Here is an 18976-nt window from a genome sequence, read left to right as displayed (position 1 = left end):
GCCTTTCTGAGAAATGTTCACTCTGTTGTAAAAGCCTGATGAGGATGTGGATTTCTCTTGTGAAGACAATGCCAGGAACTCACAATAATGCCTTGATTGATATAAACCAGAACAGTCCAGAAAAGGCTGTGAAAGGCTACCCTGTGGCAGATCCTTTCAGCCTTAGGCAGACCCTTTTTACCAAAAGTCCACGCTTCTTCTAGGGAGACAAATCCATTTCCCTCAGCTGTTACCATTTGATTCACTTGTGTCGCGATCCTGTTTCCTCTTCTTGTTTCTGTTGCTAAAACATTTGACCCACTGGGAATCAAACTTGTGTCTCATGATGGTCAGTATGTCATTCTGAAATGGGGAACACTCACAGCATGTGTGTTCTTTCTGTGATATGTTGTGTCAAACATCCAGACTCTGAGCTGTCAGGTGACTGTCACTCAGTAGCCGTCTTTCCACTGTCGTGCCACTATGAGCAAGGGCTATCTTCAAGCCAGACGGTGTTTATGGCCTGATGTTAAGAACAAAAACCATGTTAGTTTCCACAGCTGTGCTGATAGCCTCGTCTTGTCCATGCAAGAGTGGGACATAAGTTAAGGGATGTTATTTACTTTGACAGTTTTGGAGGTAACTACCTCCTTCCTCAGAAAGTGTCCGACTGACGCTTTCTGAGGAAGGAGGAAGTTACCTCCGAAACTGTCAAGGTAAATAACATCCCTTAACTTATGTCTGACTAAAAGAAACAAAAAACATCTTTTTAGTGAACTGTTGGCCTGACATCTGTATTTATCAGCTGCACCCGTCTCCCCATTTTTCACCCTTAACTCTGCCTCAGAGCTCGGTTAGCCCTGTCTTCCCCATGCATATTTGCTGGGTCATTAGCACCTACAAACTGGCCTCGACAGCCCCACCGAGGTGCCATCAAAGATAGGAAGTCGCAATGGAAATGCAACTGGCCTTGGCAAGCACGAGCAGGCCCACGTTTGGCATGACAGTGGAAAACCGGCTGGTGTGTGATTCAGGGCTGTGGTTCAAACTGTTGCTTCTGTAGCTCAGCAGAAATTGAGCCGTCACTCTCTTCTCCTTGCTTCTGTCCCCTTTTCCAGGTGTGTCAGCAGATCTCTGCCGAGTGAGCGGCGGGGTGCTGGGGATCCACTGGAGCAGCATCATCGGCCTCGGGTGGCACCCCCTGGCAGACGGAAGGGGCGGGGCAACATGCTGGGAGTCTTGCTGTTTGAAACCAAGCTGCAGCGCTGTGTGGAGCCTGGGCGGGCGCTGCGTGCTGCTCGGCTGCTCCCGCACGAGAGGCTGCCTCATTGCCTCCCTGCCCCAACCCCACCAGGAGTCCCTGGGTTTTCTCCAGCTGATTTCTAAGGTAGGACTGCCTTTGTCACTTCTAATCTTCTACTCTCTCAAGTATTTTATTATTTTATCTTGCACTTTTACATCTTGCTCTTTTTATTAATTCTTTTATTTTGCTATTTAGAGTTTTATCTATTTTTTATTGGTCTTCTTCCAGCTGTTGGTGTTTCCTCATTGCAACTTGATGAGATTTATGATAGCGTTATTATCGGAGATATTCTTTTATTGTTTTACTGTGTGAGGCACTCTGTATTTTATGCATTTGTATGAAAAGTGCTATATAAATAAAGTCTGACTGACTGATAGAGCCAAGTGATAGAGGAAGCAAAGTACATGTAAAGAACCAGCAACTTACACTGCTTAAACCATACACTTTTTTAAAATTGCTTTTCACAGTTTTCCAATACAGTAGATCAATGCAGAATACAGGATTTTATTTTACTCTGTCCATAAAAATCCAATAAAACAAATTTAATGTAGTGCATTACATGAAAAAATAACAGTTTGATGTGAAATAACAGAGGAAGATCTCAGTGTAGTTAGTGTGAGCAGCGACAGCCACCACAGCTAAAAAGAAAAAGAATCGAGCGCCACCTGAGGAAATTTCATCAACAGAGAACCAGAGAGCAAGTGACCTCGGGAAGTGTGGTGCAAACACATCACAGCAGCAAAGGTGTAGCCAGATATTTTGGAGGATTTACACTTAGACTGTTCCACCTTCCTCTGTTGTCGCATTACTTGGAAGATTCCCTCTCTGGTTAGAGTCTGAAAGCACAGTTTAAGCATGACTCCCACCAGTTTGTTCTAGTATAATCAGTGTTGTGAATTCTGGAACAGCCTGTGTGCTGTATAGATTGTAACATTTAGAAAGTTACATGGTGATAGTTGTTTATGACTCTACTCTCAGGGTCCTGTCACACTGAGACAGAGAAAGGCCCGTCGAGCACAGCAGAAAGGAAGCCACGGACTGCAAGAAGGACAGCACCACACCAGCACGGTAACTCAGCAGGATTTAGGTTCAATGTTCAAGGTTGTCTCGCTGATCCTTACATTTTTCTGCGTTTCTCAGATGCTGTTATCCAGAGAGACATGTAAAAGCAATGAAACAAGCAGGCAGTATTTTCACCTGTCTGCTGCCTTTGTATTAAGTGCTGCCCCCTTCAACCTTTGTGCAGTTGCATCAGCTGGTTAGTCAGGTAGTAAGGTGTTGTTAGATTTGTGTCTGATCCCAACTCAGGAGCAGAAGTGAAGTAAAAAATTGATCTAGTCTGAGCTCTCCTCTCCTCCCCTCCCTCCCTTTTCTGTTCCCTCGCCTTCCTTCCTTTCGTCTTCTCTTCCCTCCTTCTGCTTTTAATCAAAAACAGCGGAATGAGCAAACATCAGAGGATACAGTATACCCATGGAAAAAATCATTCATATAGCAGCAAATTCTTTGGGCTTTTGTGGTCCTGTAAATGAAGAAAATTGAGAAGGCCAGAGAGAGAATGCCCCCCCCTCTATTTCTGCTCCTAAACCATTCCTTGTTATTCTGAACATCATTAAAGGCTCTCATTTTTACACCCTCCCTGCAGGGGGGCTCCGGAGGGGACACAGCTCACCCGACTCCGACAATACCCACCGCCATCTCACTCCCTTCAGCGGCCGACAGGAGCCTTAACCAGGGGGCCAACGGGAGTGGAGACGGTGCCCGAGCTCATTCTCAGCAGAACTCAACGGCAGAGGACAGCCTTGATGCTGCTGCGTCTTCCAATAGCACCGATGTAAAACCCACCGCCACCTCCGCTCCTGACGTCACAACTTCTCCAACGCAGGCCGGTAAGCAGTGTTCTGTCTGCAGAGGTTAGCTTTAGCTGCACAGCCAGCAGCCAGCCATCTTTCACCTCTTTGTCTTAAGTTAAATATCCTTAATTATTATATCAGATAACAGCACTGGAACGGTTACTTACTAGGTCACCTCTTTCTTCAAATTGGTCAAAAGCTCATCTTGTACTTTCATTTTCTACCTTTGCATGACTTTAATGAGCAATCCAGATATGCAAAAGATCCTAGACTCTCACTACTTCCCGTTGCATGTAATGAAGTTCATATTTGAGAAAGTTTCATAGTACCCTTTGGATACAAATTTTATGGTAGGCTGCACCAACGGCATGTTTAGCAAATGAAAACAAACTGTAATGTGAGTGAGGTCAGGCAGAGGCTGTGCACTAGGAATGTGCTGATACATGCTGGGCTTCTGCAAACATGAATAACTTGTACTGTCGGTTTCACTGCCGTTAAAGATGAATCGTTATTTATTAGGCAGTTGGCAGGGATTTTAAATGCTCACTGATGACAGAGCAAATACTGTCATCTCATAGATTTTCACCTCTTGAGTGAACAGTAACCTGAGCTTGTTCACCTGAAAGCTCTGAAGTTTTACTGAGGTCAATCTCCATTTATTAGGACTCGCATTTTTATTCAGACTCACATACACGTGTTGAAGCTGTAGAGCATCAAAACTTGAATATACTCACCTGTCTACAATTTGTTCATGCCTAATATGGGTGTGCCTGTGTGTCTATATGTGTTTGGCTTAAAGAAGAATGCCAGGCCCCCACACCTTACTCTTACAACTTTAATCTGTAAAACTGCTTAAATTTATCCATCTAGTACATTTCATCAAGTATAAGAATGACCCATTTGGATAAAGTGTAAGTGCAAACTCTCTGACCAGTGCCCTCATCTTATTGCCATGCCATCCTTCTCTTCTCTGGCAGTGAGGGAGCTGGTGGTGTCAGCAGGGGAGAGTGTGGAGGTCACGCTGCCCCGCAATGAGGTCGAACTCAACGCTTTCGTGGTCCCAGCAGAAAAGCCAGGTGGGTAAAACCCCTCACAGAGAACTGACCTTAATCCAGTAGCTGCCAAGTTGATGTTAGGTCACACTCTGGGTGAAAGATTGGCATATTAATAAACTTAACTTTGTTACAGTGCAAGTGAGGACCTAAGTGCTTTAAAATGAGTTTAATTGTTTTATTGATTAATGTTCTTTTTTCTTTTTGTATGTAGAGTGCTGTGAATTGCCTTGCAGTATGAACCATGATGGTGAAATAAGATAACCTTGCCTTGCCTAGCAGTCTCAGGAAACAGCAACCGCAGTGACTGCATGAATTCAGCCAGGAAATTAGCTCTTTTATCAGCTAGTAAGCTGTTAGGTCGCCAGCTGGACTAGACCCCAGCAGCCACTTAATTGTCCCAAAATGTAAACTTAGAATTCAGTCCCTCAGATTGATTTCTGTTTGTTGCTAATATGTTTTTCTAATATGTTTTTGAGAATAATGTCTGGGGGATTAAGGTCTACAAGTCACAGTTCCTCTGAAACCTGCCTAGGTAAAATTAGCACACAGTACAGTGTGGTTACACATAGTGGTTGAACTAGTTATGCCAGGTGTTGAGGTAGTACAGACTTGTCCTCCCCTCAAATATGTGGAAAAATTCAGTTAGATATTTTTCATGTCTTGGATTCATTGTAGTTGGAAGTTTGTTTTAATTTTGAAGTCTAACTCTTATTCAATATGCTGTAATATTTTAGTGACAAGAGTAATGTTGAGTTATGGGGTGACATTTCCTGTTTGACAGTCATACTGCTGAATCATCCTCAGTGCACATCACACTGAACACCAGCCAGAGTCTTCAAATCCTGCCAAGAAATAAAAACCTGAAAAAAGAAACACCCATTATATAGTTAATAAGTGGAATGCATCTCATAATATTGTTAAGCCCTTGATCCCTCCTCAAAACGCCCCAATGACACTTAAATCTCTCATCTGGAAATGATCCTTTATTAAACAGATTTTAATTAAATGCAAGAGCAGTTTTGTTCAGTGGTTTTATTCGCTTAATTGTGGTCTGTCTCTGCAGGGACGAACTATGCATTTGACTGGCGCCTGATAACTCATCCCAAAGATTACAGCGGAGAGATGGAGGGGAAGCACAGCAAGACACTCAAACTCAGCAAGGTACAGATAAGAATAATATGACCTTTCACACTTTCACACTTGGCTAAAAACATGACATGCACCTGAAACTGAGGCACACTGCTTCCTCTCTCAACCCGCACAATTTTTTTCTTACATCTGTCATTTTCTGCTGTGCCCTCTTGTTGCTCTCACAGCTGACTGTCGGCCTGTATGAGTTTGAGGTGACAGTGGATGGAGACGGGGCGCATGGAGAAGGTTACGTCAACGTCACTGTCAAACCTGGTGAGGCCCAACATTCAGCACAACTAAAAATATCATTCATATTCATGTCTTTTTGGTGCGGACAGACTTTCAGATAAGGCTACACGATGATGGTGAACATAATCCGAATTATTTTATAACATGTTGTGATCATCATAATTAATCACATTTGTTGATATGGATGATGTGAGGAACCAAACTTTTAAATTGAACGTTCACATCTTAAACCTACACCTTGACTAAAAACATTAAAAATGAAATGAAAAGCTTCAAATTTTCCAGCTTACTATGATTATTAATTGTATTAATGAGTTATACAGCCCTAGCCATTTAGACCATGTGACATTAAACTCTATCACTAATAATTAAGTTTTTTTTTAAGTTCCTGTGTTAGTGGTTGGATTCACACTGAGTCAGGCTTCACAAAAACGTCACAGTGGTTAATTGATGACGTGACATTTTAAATAATACTTAAGAGCACTGACTGAGCCTGTTAAACAGCATATCCTAAGTTTAATTTGAGGTGATACTACTTGTTGGAGACAATGGTAACAAAGAGCAGCTTCTGGGTGTGAGTGTGTACACGCCCCACTAAAACACTTCCCCAAGGTTGCTGCTTAAACAGAGCATGTATATCTATACATATGTCATATATTTATGTATGGATACAATCACCTGTACATTGCCTATTTTGTCTACTGGTCAGTATTTAGTATATAATCTATGCAGCTATGAATGCTGTGTCTCTTGTTCTGCTATAGGTCCCGTCATGACTTTTAGTTTTTAATGTTAATCTTCCATAGTAGTAGTGTAACTAGAATCTATAGATTATAGAAACTGCAATTAACCATCACATTGACTATTTGGGCTCTGGGTATGTTGATGCTGGTTGATGGTTGATGATGTTGTTGGAGTGTTGATATTGCTCTCTTTTGCAAGCTGCAGCATAATTAGAATTCAAAGAGATCAGAAACCACAATTAAGCATCCTGTCGGCTGTTTGAGTTCAGAGTACAAGGGATGTCGAGGGTGCTCTCTTTTGTAAGCTCTAGTGTAATTAAACGAAAGAGATCCAAAACCACATTTATACCTCATGCGGTTTATATAAGCTCAGAAGTTCACTTGCAATATGAGGCCGCTTGACTCCCACACACAGTTGTATTTGTCTTTTTTTGCCCAAAGAAGAAACTGACATGCTTTCTCTGTTTCGCTAACAAACATCTGATGTTCAGCTCAGCAAGCGAGTTAATGTCTTTGTTTCCACCTGACAGAGCCGCGGGTAAACAAGCCTCCTGTTGCCGTAGTTTCCCCAAAGTTCCAGGAGATCTCCTTGCCAACCAGCTCCACGGTGATAGACGGCAGCCGTGAGTCTCCCACGCAGCACACACACACACAAATACACAAACATGTTAAACAAAGAGTCAACAGAAAGGCCTTGTTCCTGACGCTGCAGAATGACATTGATATTTTACAGATTCCTCTACTTCCATTAAATGTTTTGTTAGACATTTTTATTTTTCAGTACAAACAACACTAAGCAGAGCTGCATCACTATATTCAGCTAGTTGTTGTTTGTAAGTTAAGCTGCTCAAATCTGACAATCAAATATGAACTTTATCCCCTCTGCCTTTTTTTCCTGTCACTGTCACCCTGTCCCGTTGTCCTCTCCCCTCTCTTCTCAGAGAGCACTGATGATGACAAAGTGGTGGCATGGCACTGGGAGGAGGTGAAGGGTCCGCTGAGGGAGGAGAAGGTCTCTGCCGACACCCAAATCCTCACCCTCACCAGCCTGGTGCCCGGGAACTACACATTCAGGTACAGATGGAAGTAACCTCTCTCTGTCTGAGACATGAAAAGCATTATATCTCTGAGAAATCTAAGTTTTCAGCTGAATTTTCAAATGAATAAAAGTCCTCTTCTAATAATATGCTGAAAAAGAATGTCTCTGGGGCCCATTAAATTATTCAAAACTTTGAGCTCAAGTGGGGAGAGAAGAAATGTGTTACGGGGGGTGTATCTAGGCTAAAACATGCTGAAAACATGTATGTCAAATTAATGTTTTTAAACCCTGCCCTCCCTGTTTACCTTTTTGAAGGGATATATTTTTTAGATTTGTTTAAAATGTTTTCTGTCTCCTTCTCCCAGTTTGACAGTGACAGACTCAGACGGAGCCCAGAGCTCCACCCAGGCCACCCTGTCTGTCAACAAGGCCAAGGACTACCGGCCCGTTGCCAATGCTGGCCCGAACCAGGTTCAGACTATTTCCCACATTATAATGTAATTCAAATAAACATGCAGCTGTTGGAATGTGGAGCAACATGCTGAAAACAACATCCCTGAATAAATAAAGGCAAAAAAATTGCAATTTAATTTGTTGAACTAGTGCACAAATCAATTGCTTATCTTTCACTTAATGGACTGACTAAATAAATATTAGAGAAGCATTTGTCTCCTCTAGCATTTAATTGCCAAACTGATTCGTTTTTATTTAAATCTCTTACGTCCAATATTTGCACACCCAGGTCATCACCTTGCCGCACAACTCCATCACTCTGAACGGCAGCCAGAGCACAGACGACCATGAGCCGCTGGCCTTCGAGTGGTCGCTGAGCCCTGAGAGCAAAGGCAAGGTGGTGGAGATGCAGGTGAGAGACTGCAGAGCCAGGACAAGGTTTTGTATTTACTTGGCAAGTGTTGCATGTGGATGCTGTATTTCTCCTCAGGTCTTCAACACAGAGCGTAAGACTTGTGTAATTCAACAACTAAACTGTATGTATTTTTTCACCCTTTTTGGGAAGTGCTGCTAACTTACAGCTCCTGGCAGGATTTCGCCAAGTATGATTTGTGCAAAATCTTCTGAAGCTTGATTTATTATAAAAGTCATCCTGAACGTGCAGGACTGAATCATATTCCTAGACATACCATTCAAGTTTTGTTTTACAGATTCAAATCACCAGGATACAGCACAATCCTTCCTTCAGTTATTTAGCCAACTATCTAATCCTGTTTTGTGCAACACATCCCTGTTCTCCTTACCCACTGTCTGTTTTATCTCACCTTTTTAACCAGAGATTTGTTTCTCCTGTTTTTTCCCTTCCTGTGTTTTATGCTCTGTCTGTGAAAAAGAAATGTCCACCACAGCTAGCACTTCTCTGTAATACATGCATGGCTGGGAGTTAAGATAGTGTATGCAAAAGTAGAAAAACTGGTCGTTGTAATGCACCCTGGATTACAGCATTGTTCTCCAAGTGTAAATCTGAAAAAGTAACAGTGGTGTCTTTTGTTCAGGGTGTGCGAACTCCGACCCTGCAGCTCTCAGCTATGCAGGAAGGAGACTACACCTTCCAGCTGACGGTGACAGACTCGGCTGGACAGCAGGACACCGCCCAGGTTACTGTCATCGTACAGCCAGGTAAAAGAAAGAAAGAAGAACTGTTTCAGTTTTTTTTTGGCACCCCTGCTTTCTTGATCAGAGCATTTGCAGTGGAATGTTGCAAGGAAAGTTCTTGAGAAAAAGAAGGAACTGTGTGCACTTGTCAGACACACATGTATCCCTTAAAGCAAAACTAAGATTAATTTCCTTGAATGTCACCTTATCCCTTAAATTGAATATGCCCTTTGTTACTTCCTGTTTGCCATACCTCTCTCAACCACAGGTTACACACACAAGAAGTGTCAAGAGTAAACCGAACAGCACTTGCAGTTAATGTCAGTGCAAACACTGGCACGGTTAATCTGAATTACAATATGCTTAACCTTAAGGGGAATTGACATTGGGGAAAAGGGTGAATGAGCGCTGTGTGTGGGATCATGCGTGTGTCGGTGTGAAATGACAGGTGCTGGTGTAGATACAGCTGGAAACACACATACTGGCATGACACCCTGGCAGTGTTTGAACAGCACTTATCATAATGTGCGCACACATCTTCTACCCGTGAGTCAACTCATCTCGACCGTTTCTGCAACAACATATAAAAATGGCAGCGTGCTGTTACCCAGACTGTGTTTCCACAGTATTTCAGAGCATGACTGCTGCTCTGCGATTATGTACTTTATGTAGTAGGTAGCTTAGTATTAAAGTGCTGATCTGGGGGCAGTTTTACTTTTAAAATAAGTGTCCAAAATCATTCTAAAATAGTTTGGTTTCCTTGCCATGTGATCCTTAAAGTCCCCATGAAATGAACTCCCATTACTTTTACTTCTTGGAACACAGTGTGTCTTTAATAGTCTTATAAGAGGAAATACCTCAAATCACAGAGGTCTTTAAGGAGTGGTGGGAGTGGACAGAGCAAAGAAGAAGGTGGGCAGACTGTTTCCTGGATGTCAGCTTCCACCCTGCTGATGCGCGCACATTAATGAGACAATGAATCCCTAGCCGACCCTGCACCTGACTTCACTGTGGAGGAGAGCAAAAACTGAATGTTCCTACAGGGATCAATAAACACCTTGTCCTGGATCAGAGCACCTGGTCTTACCAGGCTGTGACTCATGCTGCCACCTCATTCAGATTAAATAACCCAGAGGAGATAATACAAGCTCAAAACCAAGGCTTTATAAAAAAAACCTATGTGTCATTTAGGGTTGAATGACATGTCTGTCTTTTAAAGAGCTGGTAATTTTCCCCGTGTCTTTTCTCTCCTTCACCTCTTTTTGTCTGTCATGTGGTGGAAATGTGGGAGGGGGAGCTCTATGGGTTAGGATTAGTCCAAACTTGATGTATAAGAAGATATCTCAGACACCACTGGTCTGGTTTTGACAAAATGTGGAGGGACCATGCATCTTTGCAGTGTGTAAGAATTAAATTACAGTGAGCGGTCTTCTGTGGATACTGATATTAAATATTAGATTTTTAAAGCTTGAAAGGACAGAAGTACTACACCCCAGGTCTCACTTGAGGACTTGACATATAATGCACCTTATACTAACTGGTCTCGATCGTGGGATGACATGTCTAACTTTTTTTTCCTCTCTCCTTGATCAGCAACAAATCAACCACAGCTGCCTACTTCTTTAATATAATACAAATGAGTATAAACTGCTTTAATTGTATAACATTTCATAAGAAAGTGCCTCACAACTAAAGAAAAAACCTAAGCAAAACAGTGATAAGGCAGAAAAACAAAGTTGAAACAAAATAAATATTGAAATACTTTAAAATGTGAAATATCAAAAGGGGGAAAAAAGGATAATAAGAGCTGAAAAAGATGGGGACATACAAAGCCATGGACATAAAATAAAGCTAGGTTAAAAAGTAAAATAAGTTTCCTGTACTCTGCCTCTCCGTCCTCCAGAGAACAACAAGCCTCCAGTAGCAGATGCAGGGCCGGAGAAAGAGCTCACACTGCCGGTGGACAGAACCACGCTGGACGGCAGCAAGAGCACCGACGACCAGAAGATCGCCACCTACCACTGGAAACAGACCAAGTCAGTCACACACAGGCGCACATCTGTGCAGATTACACAATCACAATCACAATCATCTGGCTATTTTGCTGTAAAATTTAATCCACCAGTATCTGAAATCCTCTTTTAAAACACGGTCACTGGAAATCCTCATGACAACTTCAGTATAATGCAACCGAATTCAAATGTGCAAACTGCTTTCAAAACATTTTGTGTTTTTCCACATCGCTTAGTGTCATTCAGCTCAAGGTCTGTCCTCCGTCTGTTCGTCCATCAGGGGCCCTGACGGCGTGAAGCTGGAGAATGCAGACAGTGCTGTTGCCACGGTGACGGGGCTCGAGGTCGGCGAGTACGAGTTCACGCTGACGGTAACGGATGAGAGGAAGCTGCAGAGCACCGACACTGTCACAGTCATCGTCCGAGAAGGTAGGGGTGTGTGTGTGTGTGTGTGTGTGTGTGTGGGTGGACATTTCCTGAACTCATTAGCAAAAGGGGTTATTTTTTTAAGGGCAGTCATGGTTATACTTAGACTGAATTAAATGGTGAGGGTGATGTATGCAGAATTAGGATAAGGATTAGAAATTAAAGGGACAATCAGTAATATTTATGTTGCCTAGAGGACAAATTGACCTTAATATATCAACGGGGCAGGTCTCAGACTAAGGGTGTCTGAGACCTGCCCCGTCTTGCAATGGAAAAATGTGTTTGAGACGGGCAGACATCTCCCGCTGGATGCTCCCTGGACAAAAGAGGAATTTGGGGATTTATTAGCATTATTATTATTTGCCTATCACTTAGTAAATTAAGTTTGATTGACTATGCATCGTTGGAAGCTACAACCAGTGTGTTCCACTACAGGGGCTGACTGCAGCTGAGTGTCTCTTCTGTCTCTGTTAGTAATCACTGGCTGCCTCCTTAGTTGACTGAGGTGTGAGACCTGTGAACAAAATAATGATTCGTTTCCAAACATTTGGGCAAAGGTAAATTATTATGTTAACATGATGTGTTCAAATGTTTCCCTGTAGTTTTTGGTGACAGACTGAAATACAGTTGTTTGAAGGAGACATTTGTTGATGTTTTAGGGTTAGTCCTAATCCACTACTAATGTCAGTAATTTTTTTCAATCAAAGCAGTTGTTAAAAAAATGCAATCATTTATTTCCTAATCATTTGGGGTTGTTGGTAGTCAGTCCACTACTGTCTCCTTTGCTGCCAAGAATTCAAGCTTTCAAAACTCAATGTCCAGCTCATACTTGTTTTGGTAGAAGTTTGTCGAAACTCAGTTCCTTTGTTTAAGTCAACACAACAGTTGTCTTTGTTTCATTTGAGTATAAAAAGGAAAAGCCTTTTCTTAACATTGTCTCAGCTTGCATATTGCATGATAAAAGCCCAAAGTCAAAAAAACAACTTGCTGCAATTATGCTGAGACTGCTGAACCGCTTCCTACTGAGTTATAGTTTTTTTTTTATTTGCACTTGCAAATATAAACATACAGATTCTGGAAAGTCCCACAGCACATTGAAGGTGATGTATGCTTGTTTGTGAATGCAGTGAGAAGATTGTTGAAATTGTGTGAAGATTTGCAACCAAAGTGTTATAATTTCACAGTAACACAGTCTTTACTTCCTTTGATCAATTAGATAAGGCTTGAAAAAGAACAGACATCAGTATCTCACCCCTGTTAGACTGACATGAACTTGCCTTGGCGATAGCACCATTATAAAAATGAGAGAGGAAATGCAAATTGTGCGTTTGAGACGTGGAATCTGCAAAGGGCTTCATTTGTTTTAACTGGTAATGCAAATATGAAAATGCTGGCCTTCTTCCACAAAAAACATAGCATTTTTTGTCATTTGTCCTGTCACCCACAAGCTTTTAACCCAACTGTGACTCTAGTCCATCAATTAGAAAAACACAGTCCTGTTGGACTGGACAGAAAAAACACTTCTCTTGGATCAGTACTTGATATCCATGCTGATGGTGAAAAATTCCCATGTAATATGCTCTGTTGTTTTTCACCAGAACTGGACCAGCCGCCGGTAGCTCATGTGGTGTCCAGCCAGCCCATCTCTCTGCCCCTGCGGACTGCTTCCCTGGATGGATCTCATTCCCAAGATGACAAAGGTGGAGTCAGCTACCTGTGGACCAGAGATGACAGCAGCCCTGCTGCTGGGGTGAGACTGACATTCTTGCCAGTGACTTGGTTTTACCTGGATATTAGAAGCACTAGTCATTTTGTGATGTGATCTCAGTGGTTAATAGTATAGTCAGGCTTCAGAATTAAAGAAAAACAAACCTCTACTACTATCAAGTACAGTACCTTGAATTTCTGGGCCCATTTTTGGTTATTATTTGAATTAGTTATTCCAAACATGTCCAAACATAGAAAGCATGACATTAAGGCATTTCCAAAATAACTACAATAGAGTTTAATAGCAGAAAAAACAGAAAAAATGTCTGAAATATCAGATGTAAATGTCAAGTTTTGGTATCAGCCCCTCAGATCAAGGGTTTCTTTTTAGTAATTTGCGCTGACATTCAGCTGCCGTGCCTCGAGAAATCCACCATAGAAGCAGAGATATCAGCTTCCCCTCTGTCAGTGTAACTGCTGATAACAATCTGAAAGCTGAAACATTTGCTTTTTAACTTGTGTTTGCGCACTCCCTTTAAACTTGTTTTCAGCACTTAGGTCTAACTAACCAGTGGGTTTTGCCTGTACCTGAGCACACAGACTGCCTCATTGAGGTTTTTTTTTTTTTTTTTTTCGCTCAAAATTGATGCCAAAGCTGCTCTGCTTTTGATTTTCAGTAAGGGCAGTGTGTTCACAGTGAAACATTTGGAAATTAATGCAGGAGTTAGCTTCATTTATAACATCCTTAATACAGGTGCTTATGTTTAATGTATGTTGTTGGTTGCAGCGTGACATCTTGTTTTAGAGCAGAAGAGAACAGAAAAGAATAGATGATGGTTTACCTGCCAAACTCACTTGCAGTAACCTTGCCCCTGGGGTTGTCTGGAATGTGTGCACACTGTATGTGTCCATATGTACACCAGCACACTGCTGGAAACACCTGACAGCAATTTACAATGACCTCAGTGGTAAAATATATTTAAACAAACTAAAGCAAACACAAAGGCAAGTGTACTGGCAATCAGTGGTTCACACAATTCATGTGACACTGAGATGACCATGTGAGACAGGGAAGGGCTCAAGAAGAATTATATTTAGGCCTTATGTGTTCATTCAGAATGGATGGATAAAATACTAAAATTATAACAGGCTTTTCATCTTATGAATAAATCCAAAGAGCAGAACTAACATCTGATGTCCAGATTGTTAGACAGAGGCCAAAGTCAGAATTTGCTTTGTTCGCTGTGTTTCAACAGGATGTGTTGAACAACTCAGACCGGCAGGCGGTGCTGTTCCTCGGAAACCTGGTGGAGGGGAAGTACAGCTTCACCCTGACCGTCACCGACAGCAAGGGGCAGACCAGCACTGACAGGGGCTCGGTGGAGGTCAAACCAGGTACAGCCAACATGAACACACACACACACACACATATGCATTGATATTCACACTGAGAGGCACGGCAGCAGTGACAGGGGCACAGCAAGAAATCGAGCTTGAATAAAAGGAAAAATCCACCCAAACGCATCCATCCAATATTGTTAAAAATTGGCCAATGGTAAACTAGCCCGCTCTACTGCTTGAAGGAGTGTTTTTCTTCCTCCTTCAGATGAAAGGCTGAAATCAAAGACCAAAGGTTTCTTTTAGATTAAACATCTTTCACAGTGTTAAACAAATGTACAGGAAAGATGCCGATTTCTCCACTGTCAGCAGCGTCCATACTTGGACCATAATGCAGTGCAGCTAGATGATATGCTGCATTTTGAGCGCTGTTGTATTACAAGCTGTTGTAATATTCCCCTCTCCGCCTCCACATCCTGAAGGAAATGAATTCAGGTATGTTCTCTCGAGGTTGTTGAAAGATACTGTGGATCCTTTTCAGCAGGAAATGTAGCATCATCCAATAAAGCAGGCAGGTTTGCAGAAGACTGAAGGCCAGCTTTTTATAAGACCGCCTGACAGACATTTTTTTTCAGTGCTTTTTCCAGTGAAAAAGAAGTAGGTGATGTAATCTGAGAGGAAGCAGGTGCAAAAAAAATTAAATCACCCTTAACTCTAATTAATTAGTCAGAAAATTACAACAAAATGACCCCTGGAATGCAAATAATGACACAAATTGAGGATGCTGAAAACTGCATGACTATTCAAGGGTGGATTTTTTCCTTTTTGAACCAGCTCATGCATATAAATGATCACCCACACAGCATGAGACAAAGCAACCAGCAGATGAAGGTTGACCAGGTCAGTGTGCAACATATGGAGCACACACACACACACACGCACACACACGCAAGCACACAGAGAAACTAATCCCTGACTGCTGGCTCTGGCCTTTTTCCCAGATCTCAGAGAGTTGGATAGATCTTGCAGTGGACCTCATTTGCTCATGTCAGTTTTTTTCTCTTTTTTTCTTCCCTTTATTACTTTTATTTTCTATTCCCTCCTGCCTTACATCACCCTCCCCCTCTTCATCTTCCCACTTCTTCTCTTCCTCCTCACTTTCCTTCATCTCTGCCTCTGACCCTCTGTTTCCCTCTGTCTCTTTCTCTTTCTCTCTCTCATTCTCTCACTCTCTCAGACACTTGGCAGCGTGACCTGGTGGAGCTCATCCTGGAGGTCTCGGTGTCCCAGGTCACTCACCGCCAGCGTGACATGCTATTGCGTCAGGTGGGGGTGCTGCTGGGCGTGCTCGACAGCGACATCATCGTGCGAGAGATCAGCGCCTTCAATGAGCACAGGTGAGCCATTTGTGCCTCATTTTGATATCTTTATTTTGTTTAGTCTTTATTAAGACTAAATTTCACTGATATACTTATAATACATTAATGGCTCTGATTTAACTATATATTTAACTATTTTCATCATTGAATTTTTTTTTGTTGAATAATTATTTAGCCTATAAAGTATCATAGGTTTTTCTTATGCACACACAAAAGACGCCAAATTGTGTTCAGTGTATTTTACTGAGGCAGAAAAGTACTGGATGTACATGCACACTGATGAAAACCTGTTGCTGATATGTGAGCCTTTGACACAGGTTCTGGCAATCAGGTATGACTGCCGACCTGACAAGATGAGGACAAACTGATATGTGATACACAGTCATAACAAAAACATTTACGCAAATCTGCCATGAGAATAAGAGACATGTTCTGTCATTTGTAGTCTTCATTTATTTGCATTATTAGCTGTTTTTTTTTTACATTTATAGGCCATTGTTATAATAAAAAATAAAAACAGGAAACATCAGTTTTGTTAGAGCATTCATAAATCAGTCCTTCAGTTTTGTACTTGTTTTTTTTTTGTTTTGTTTTTTTTGACTCATTCAGCCTATGAAGTGTCAGAAATAATGAAAAAGTCATCAAACGTTAACAGAGCCCAAAGTGATGTCTTCATATTGCTTATGTGACGGCCCTTGGCCTTTAGGTCCTCTCCCTCTGTGTGACCAGCAGTCAAAAAAAAGTTGATTTTTTTTTTTTTTTTTAATGTTGATATAACTGGAGAGAATTAGGGAAATCTTAGCTTCTTGGTGATCTTAGGAATGAGATAATAATAAAATTGAAGGCTTGAGTAATGACATTCCTTCTTTTTCTTCTGCATCTTTACCTTCTTATTTTATCTTCTCCCCATAGTGAAATACATGAAAATAACCTCAATTAAGGCATGAATGACACACGCTATCCGATGATTAATGAAGCTACTTAGACTAAATTCAATAAAGCTTCCTCCTCTCTTCCCCCTGTCAGTACCCGTCTGGTCTTCCTGGTCTCTGGTGGCCCAGGTCGCCCTCCTCTGTCGGGCCGCAGCGTTGCAATGGGGCTTCGCAACAAGCTGCGCAAGCAGAAGAACGACTTCCTCATCTTCAAGGCGCGACGGGTCGACACAGTCAGTGAGTAGTGGATCAATTTAGCATCTAAAGACGCAAGACGCAGCAAACAGGAAAAGAAGTGAGGGGAAAGAGGATGTAGGTAGAATCATGTCAAATGCAGAACATTCATTTGGATTATAATTACACGTTACAGGCCATGCACACTGCCAATTACTTAAACTTAGATTTTATTTTATTCTCATAATTTATTTGCACACTGTCACATTATTTTACTTTGCTGTTCAGTTTGAGCCTGTGGTTGCAGACAGGTCACAGGGACTGAGCTGATAAGGACTGATCGCACTCATAGTTCAAATTTCTCAAATTTCTGAGACTCACATGTTACCGCTTGTCCTTCTTGGCCCATTTTTGCACACTTTCTCTCTCTCTCTCTCTCTCTCTCTCTCTCTCTCTCTCTCTCTCTCCCTCTCTCTCTCTCTTCCTGAATGTCTTCTTGCTGTTTTGCTGTTTTGTCTTACATAATGCACATGCAATAGTTAAATATTCTAAAATATGTGTCTGTTGTTGGCTTGCACTTGTAATTTTTCATTGTAAATTCCCACTTCATCATGTTAAAGTTATGATATTCTCTCTCACACCCCCACCCCCTCAGTCTGCCAGCTGAACTGCTCGAGCCACGGCGAATGCGACTCGTTCACACGTCGCTGCGTCTGTCACCCTTTCTGGATGGAGAACTTCATCAGAGCACAGCTGGGAGACGCAGAGAGCAACTGTGGTGAGACGAGATAAAGCCCAGCCAGATATTACAGTCCAGATGGAAAAATTGCAGAATGATGGCCCCTTGTCAAAAGGAAATTGAGTGCCATGTTTTTGACGGCCAGTGTCACAGAAATGCTATATTTTGTCCACATGTGTTTGCGTGCACATTACTGATAAGTGAGACAAAAGCCTGAAACAGGGGTGTTGTTGTCAAACTGTAGGCTATTTAGCTAGGAAAGTTATTCACACTGTTCCCATTCATACCGAGACCCACACCCTCAGAGATTCATTGATTCTCTCTCCATCGATCATGATCTCATTTGACAGCCTTAATAATGTAATGCAATGTAATGCATTTATCTTAATATGTTATACATATTACATTTTATCATATCCATATATTCTACCCTTTTGTGCCTTACTTTTTTTTTTTTTTTTTTTTTAATTTTCAGAGTGGAGTGTACTCTACGTAACTATAACGTCCTTCATGATTGTGGTTGCTATAGCAACAGTTGTCTGGGGGATGGTGTGTTGCTGCCGCAGGTGAGTGAGTGTGATACATTTAACATGAGGTGGCTTCAGTATTGGCATTTTGTGTTCTGTCATTTTAGACAATTATATATTAGAAGTGCCCATGCCTTTCTTTGGGTATATATAGTGTTCCTGCCATGTCCATTGACTTCTGTCGAATTTTGTGATTACTATATATCCAACGCCTTATCACTGCGCCACTGATGATATACTGTGTTATTGTTGTTTTATTCTGGGAAGGCGTAAGAGCAGAGTGCGCAGAAGCAAAAGCCGATACAAAATGCTGGAAGCTGAAGAGCAAGACAGTCTGGAGCTACAGCCACCGCGAGTTGGTGAGATACACACATACACACACACAAACCAAACTGAGTTCAAGATATTTCCAACTTGTAAAAAGTACTCTCAACGACAGCTCTAAATGGCAGTGAGAGGTAACTGTCATACCAAAGGATACTAAAAGGTTTAAAGAGGCAAAAGACGTAATGCTGGTGAGTCCATCTCTCTCTGGACACGGAGCTGCTCACAGTTCAAGAGACAATTTCATATTTTGCCCATAGGTTTTACTTCGTCACTTCCTGCATGCAGAGGAGGGGCCATACCTGACAGCAGAATTTAATTTAGTCCATTGGGGCAAACCAGCAGAGTCTCAGTTAGAACGGAACAGATGCTCTTCTCCGTTGTCATTCAGAGTGTGGACAAACAGAAATTGTTTGTCTGTTTTGTGTGTGACTGGAAGACAAAAGTAGAGATGTGTTGAG

The 18976-nt window shown here is 41.8% G+C and overlaps 1 protein-coding gene across 2 annotated transcripts in view; it reads left to right on the top strand.

Annotated features, from left to right (window-relative positions):
* The window catches only part of kiaa0319l (KIAA0319-like ortholog), a 28469-nt gene that overhangs the window by 5572 nt on the left and 3921 nt on the right, over positions 1 to 18976 (top strand). For both annotated transcript variants that reach the window (XM_030063359.1, XM_030063360.1), the window contains 20 exons: positions 1098 to 1366; positions 2261 to 2350; positions 2925 to 3168; positions 4110 to 4208; positions 5251 to 5348; positions 5504 to 5591; positions 6841 to 6933; positions 7252 to 7384; positions 7715 to 7820; positions 8092 to 8214; positions 8858 to 8981; positions 10861 to 10993; positions 11250 to 11398; positions 12994 to 13145; positions 14359 to 14497; positions 15678 to 15837; positions 16846 to 16988; positions 17581 to 17703; positions 18140 to 18230; positions 18459 to 18550. In XM_030063359.1, coding sequence (XP_029919219.1) covers positions 1098 to 1366; positions 2261 to 2350; positions 2925 to 3168; positions 4110 to 4208; positions 5251 to 5348; positions 5504 to 5591; positions 6841 to 6933; positions 7252 to 7384; positions 7715 to 7820; positions 8092 to 8214; positions 8858 to 8981; positions 10861 to 10993; positions 11250 to 11398; positions 12994 to 13145; positions 14359 to 14497; positions 15678 to 15837; positions 16846 to 16988; positions 17581 to 17703; positions 18140 to 18230; positions 18459 to 18550 — 2649 coding nt within the window. The remainder of the gene's footprint in view (positions 1 to 1097; positions 1367 to 2260; positions 2351 to 2924; positions 3169 to 4109; positions 4209 to 5250; positions 5349 to 5503; positions 5592 to 6840; positions 6934 to 7251; positions 7385 to 7714; positions 7821 to 8091; positions 8215 to 8857; positions 8982 to 10860; positions 10994 to 11249; positions 11399 to 12993; positions 13146 to 14358; positions 14498 to 15677; positions 15838 to 16845; positions 16989 to 17580; positions 17704 to 18139; positions 18231 to 18458; positions 18551 to 18976) is intronic.

The sequence above is a fragment of the Myripristis murdjan genome, chromosome 11 (genome assembly GCF_902150065.1).
Source record: "Myripristis murdjan chromosome 11, fMyrMur1.1, whole genome shotgun sequence".
Taxonomy (NCBI): Eukaryota; Metazoa; Chordata; class Actinopteri; order Holocentriformes; family Holocentridae; genus Myripristis; species Myripristis murdjan.
The sequence above is the reverse complement of the archived record's forward strand: the minus strand, read 5'-3'. Positions and strand labels throughout refer to the sequence as shown.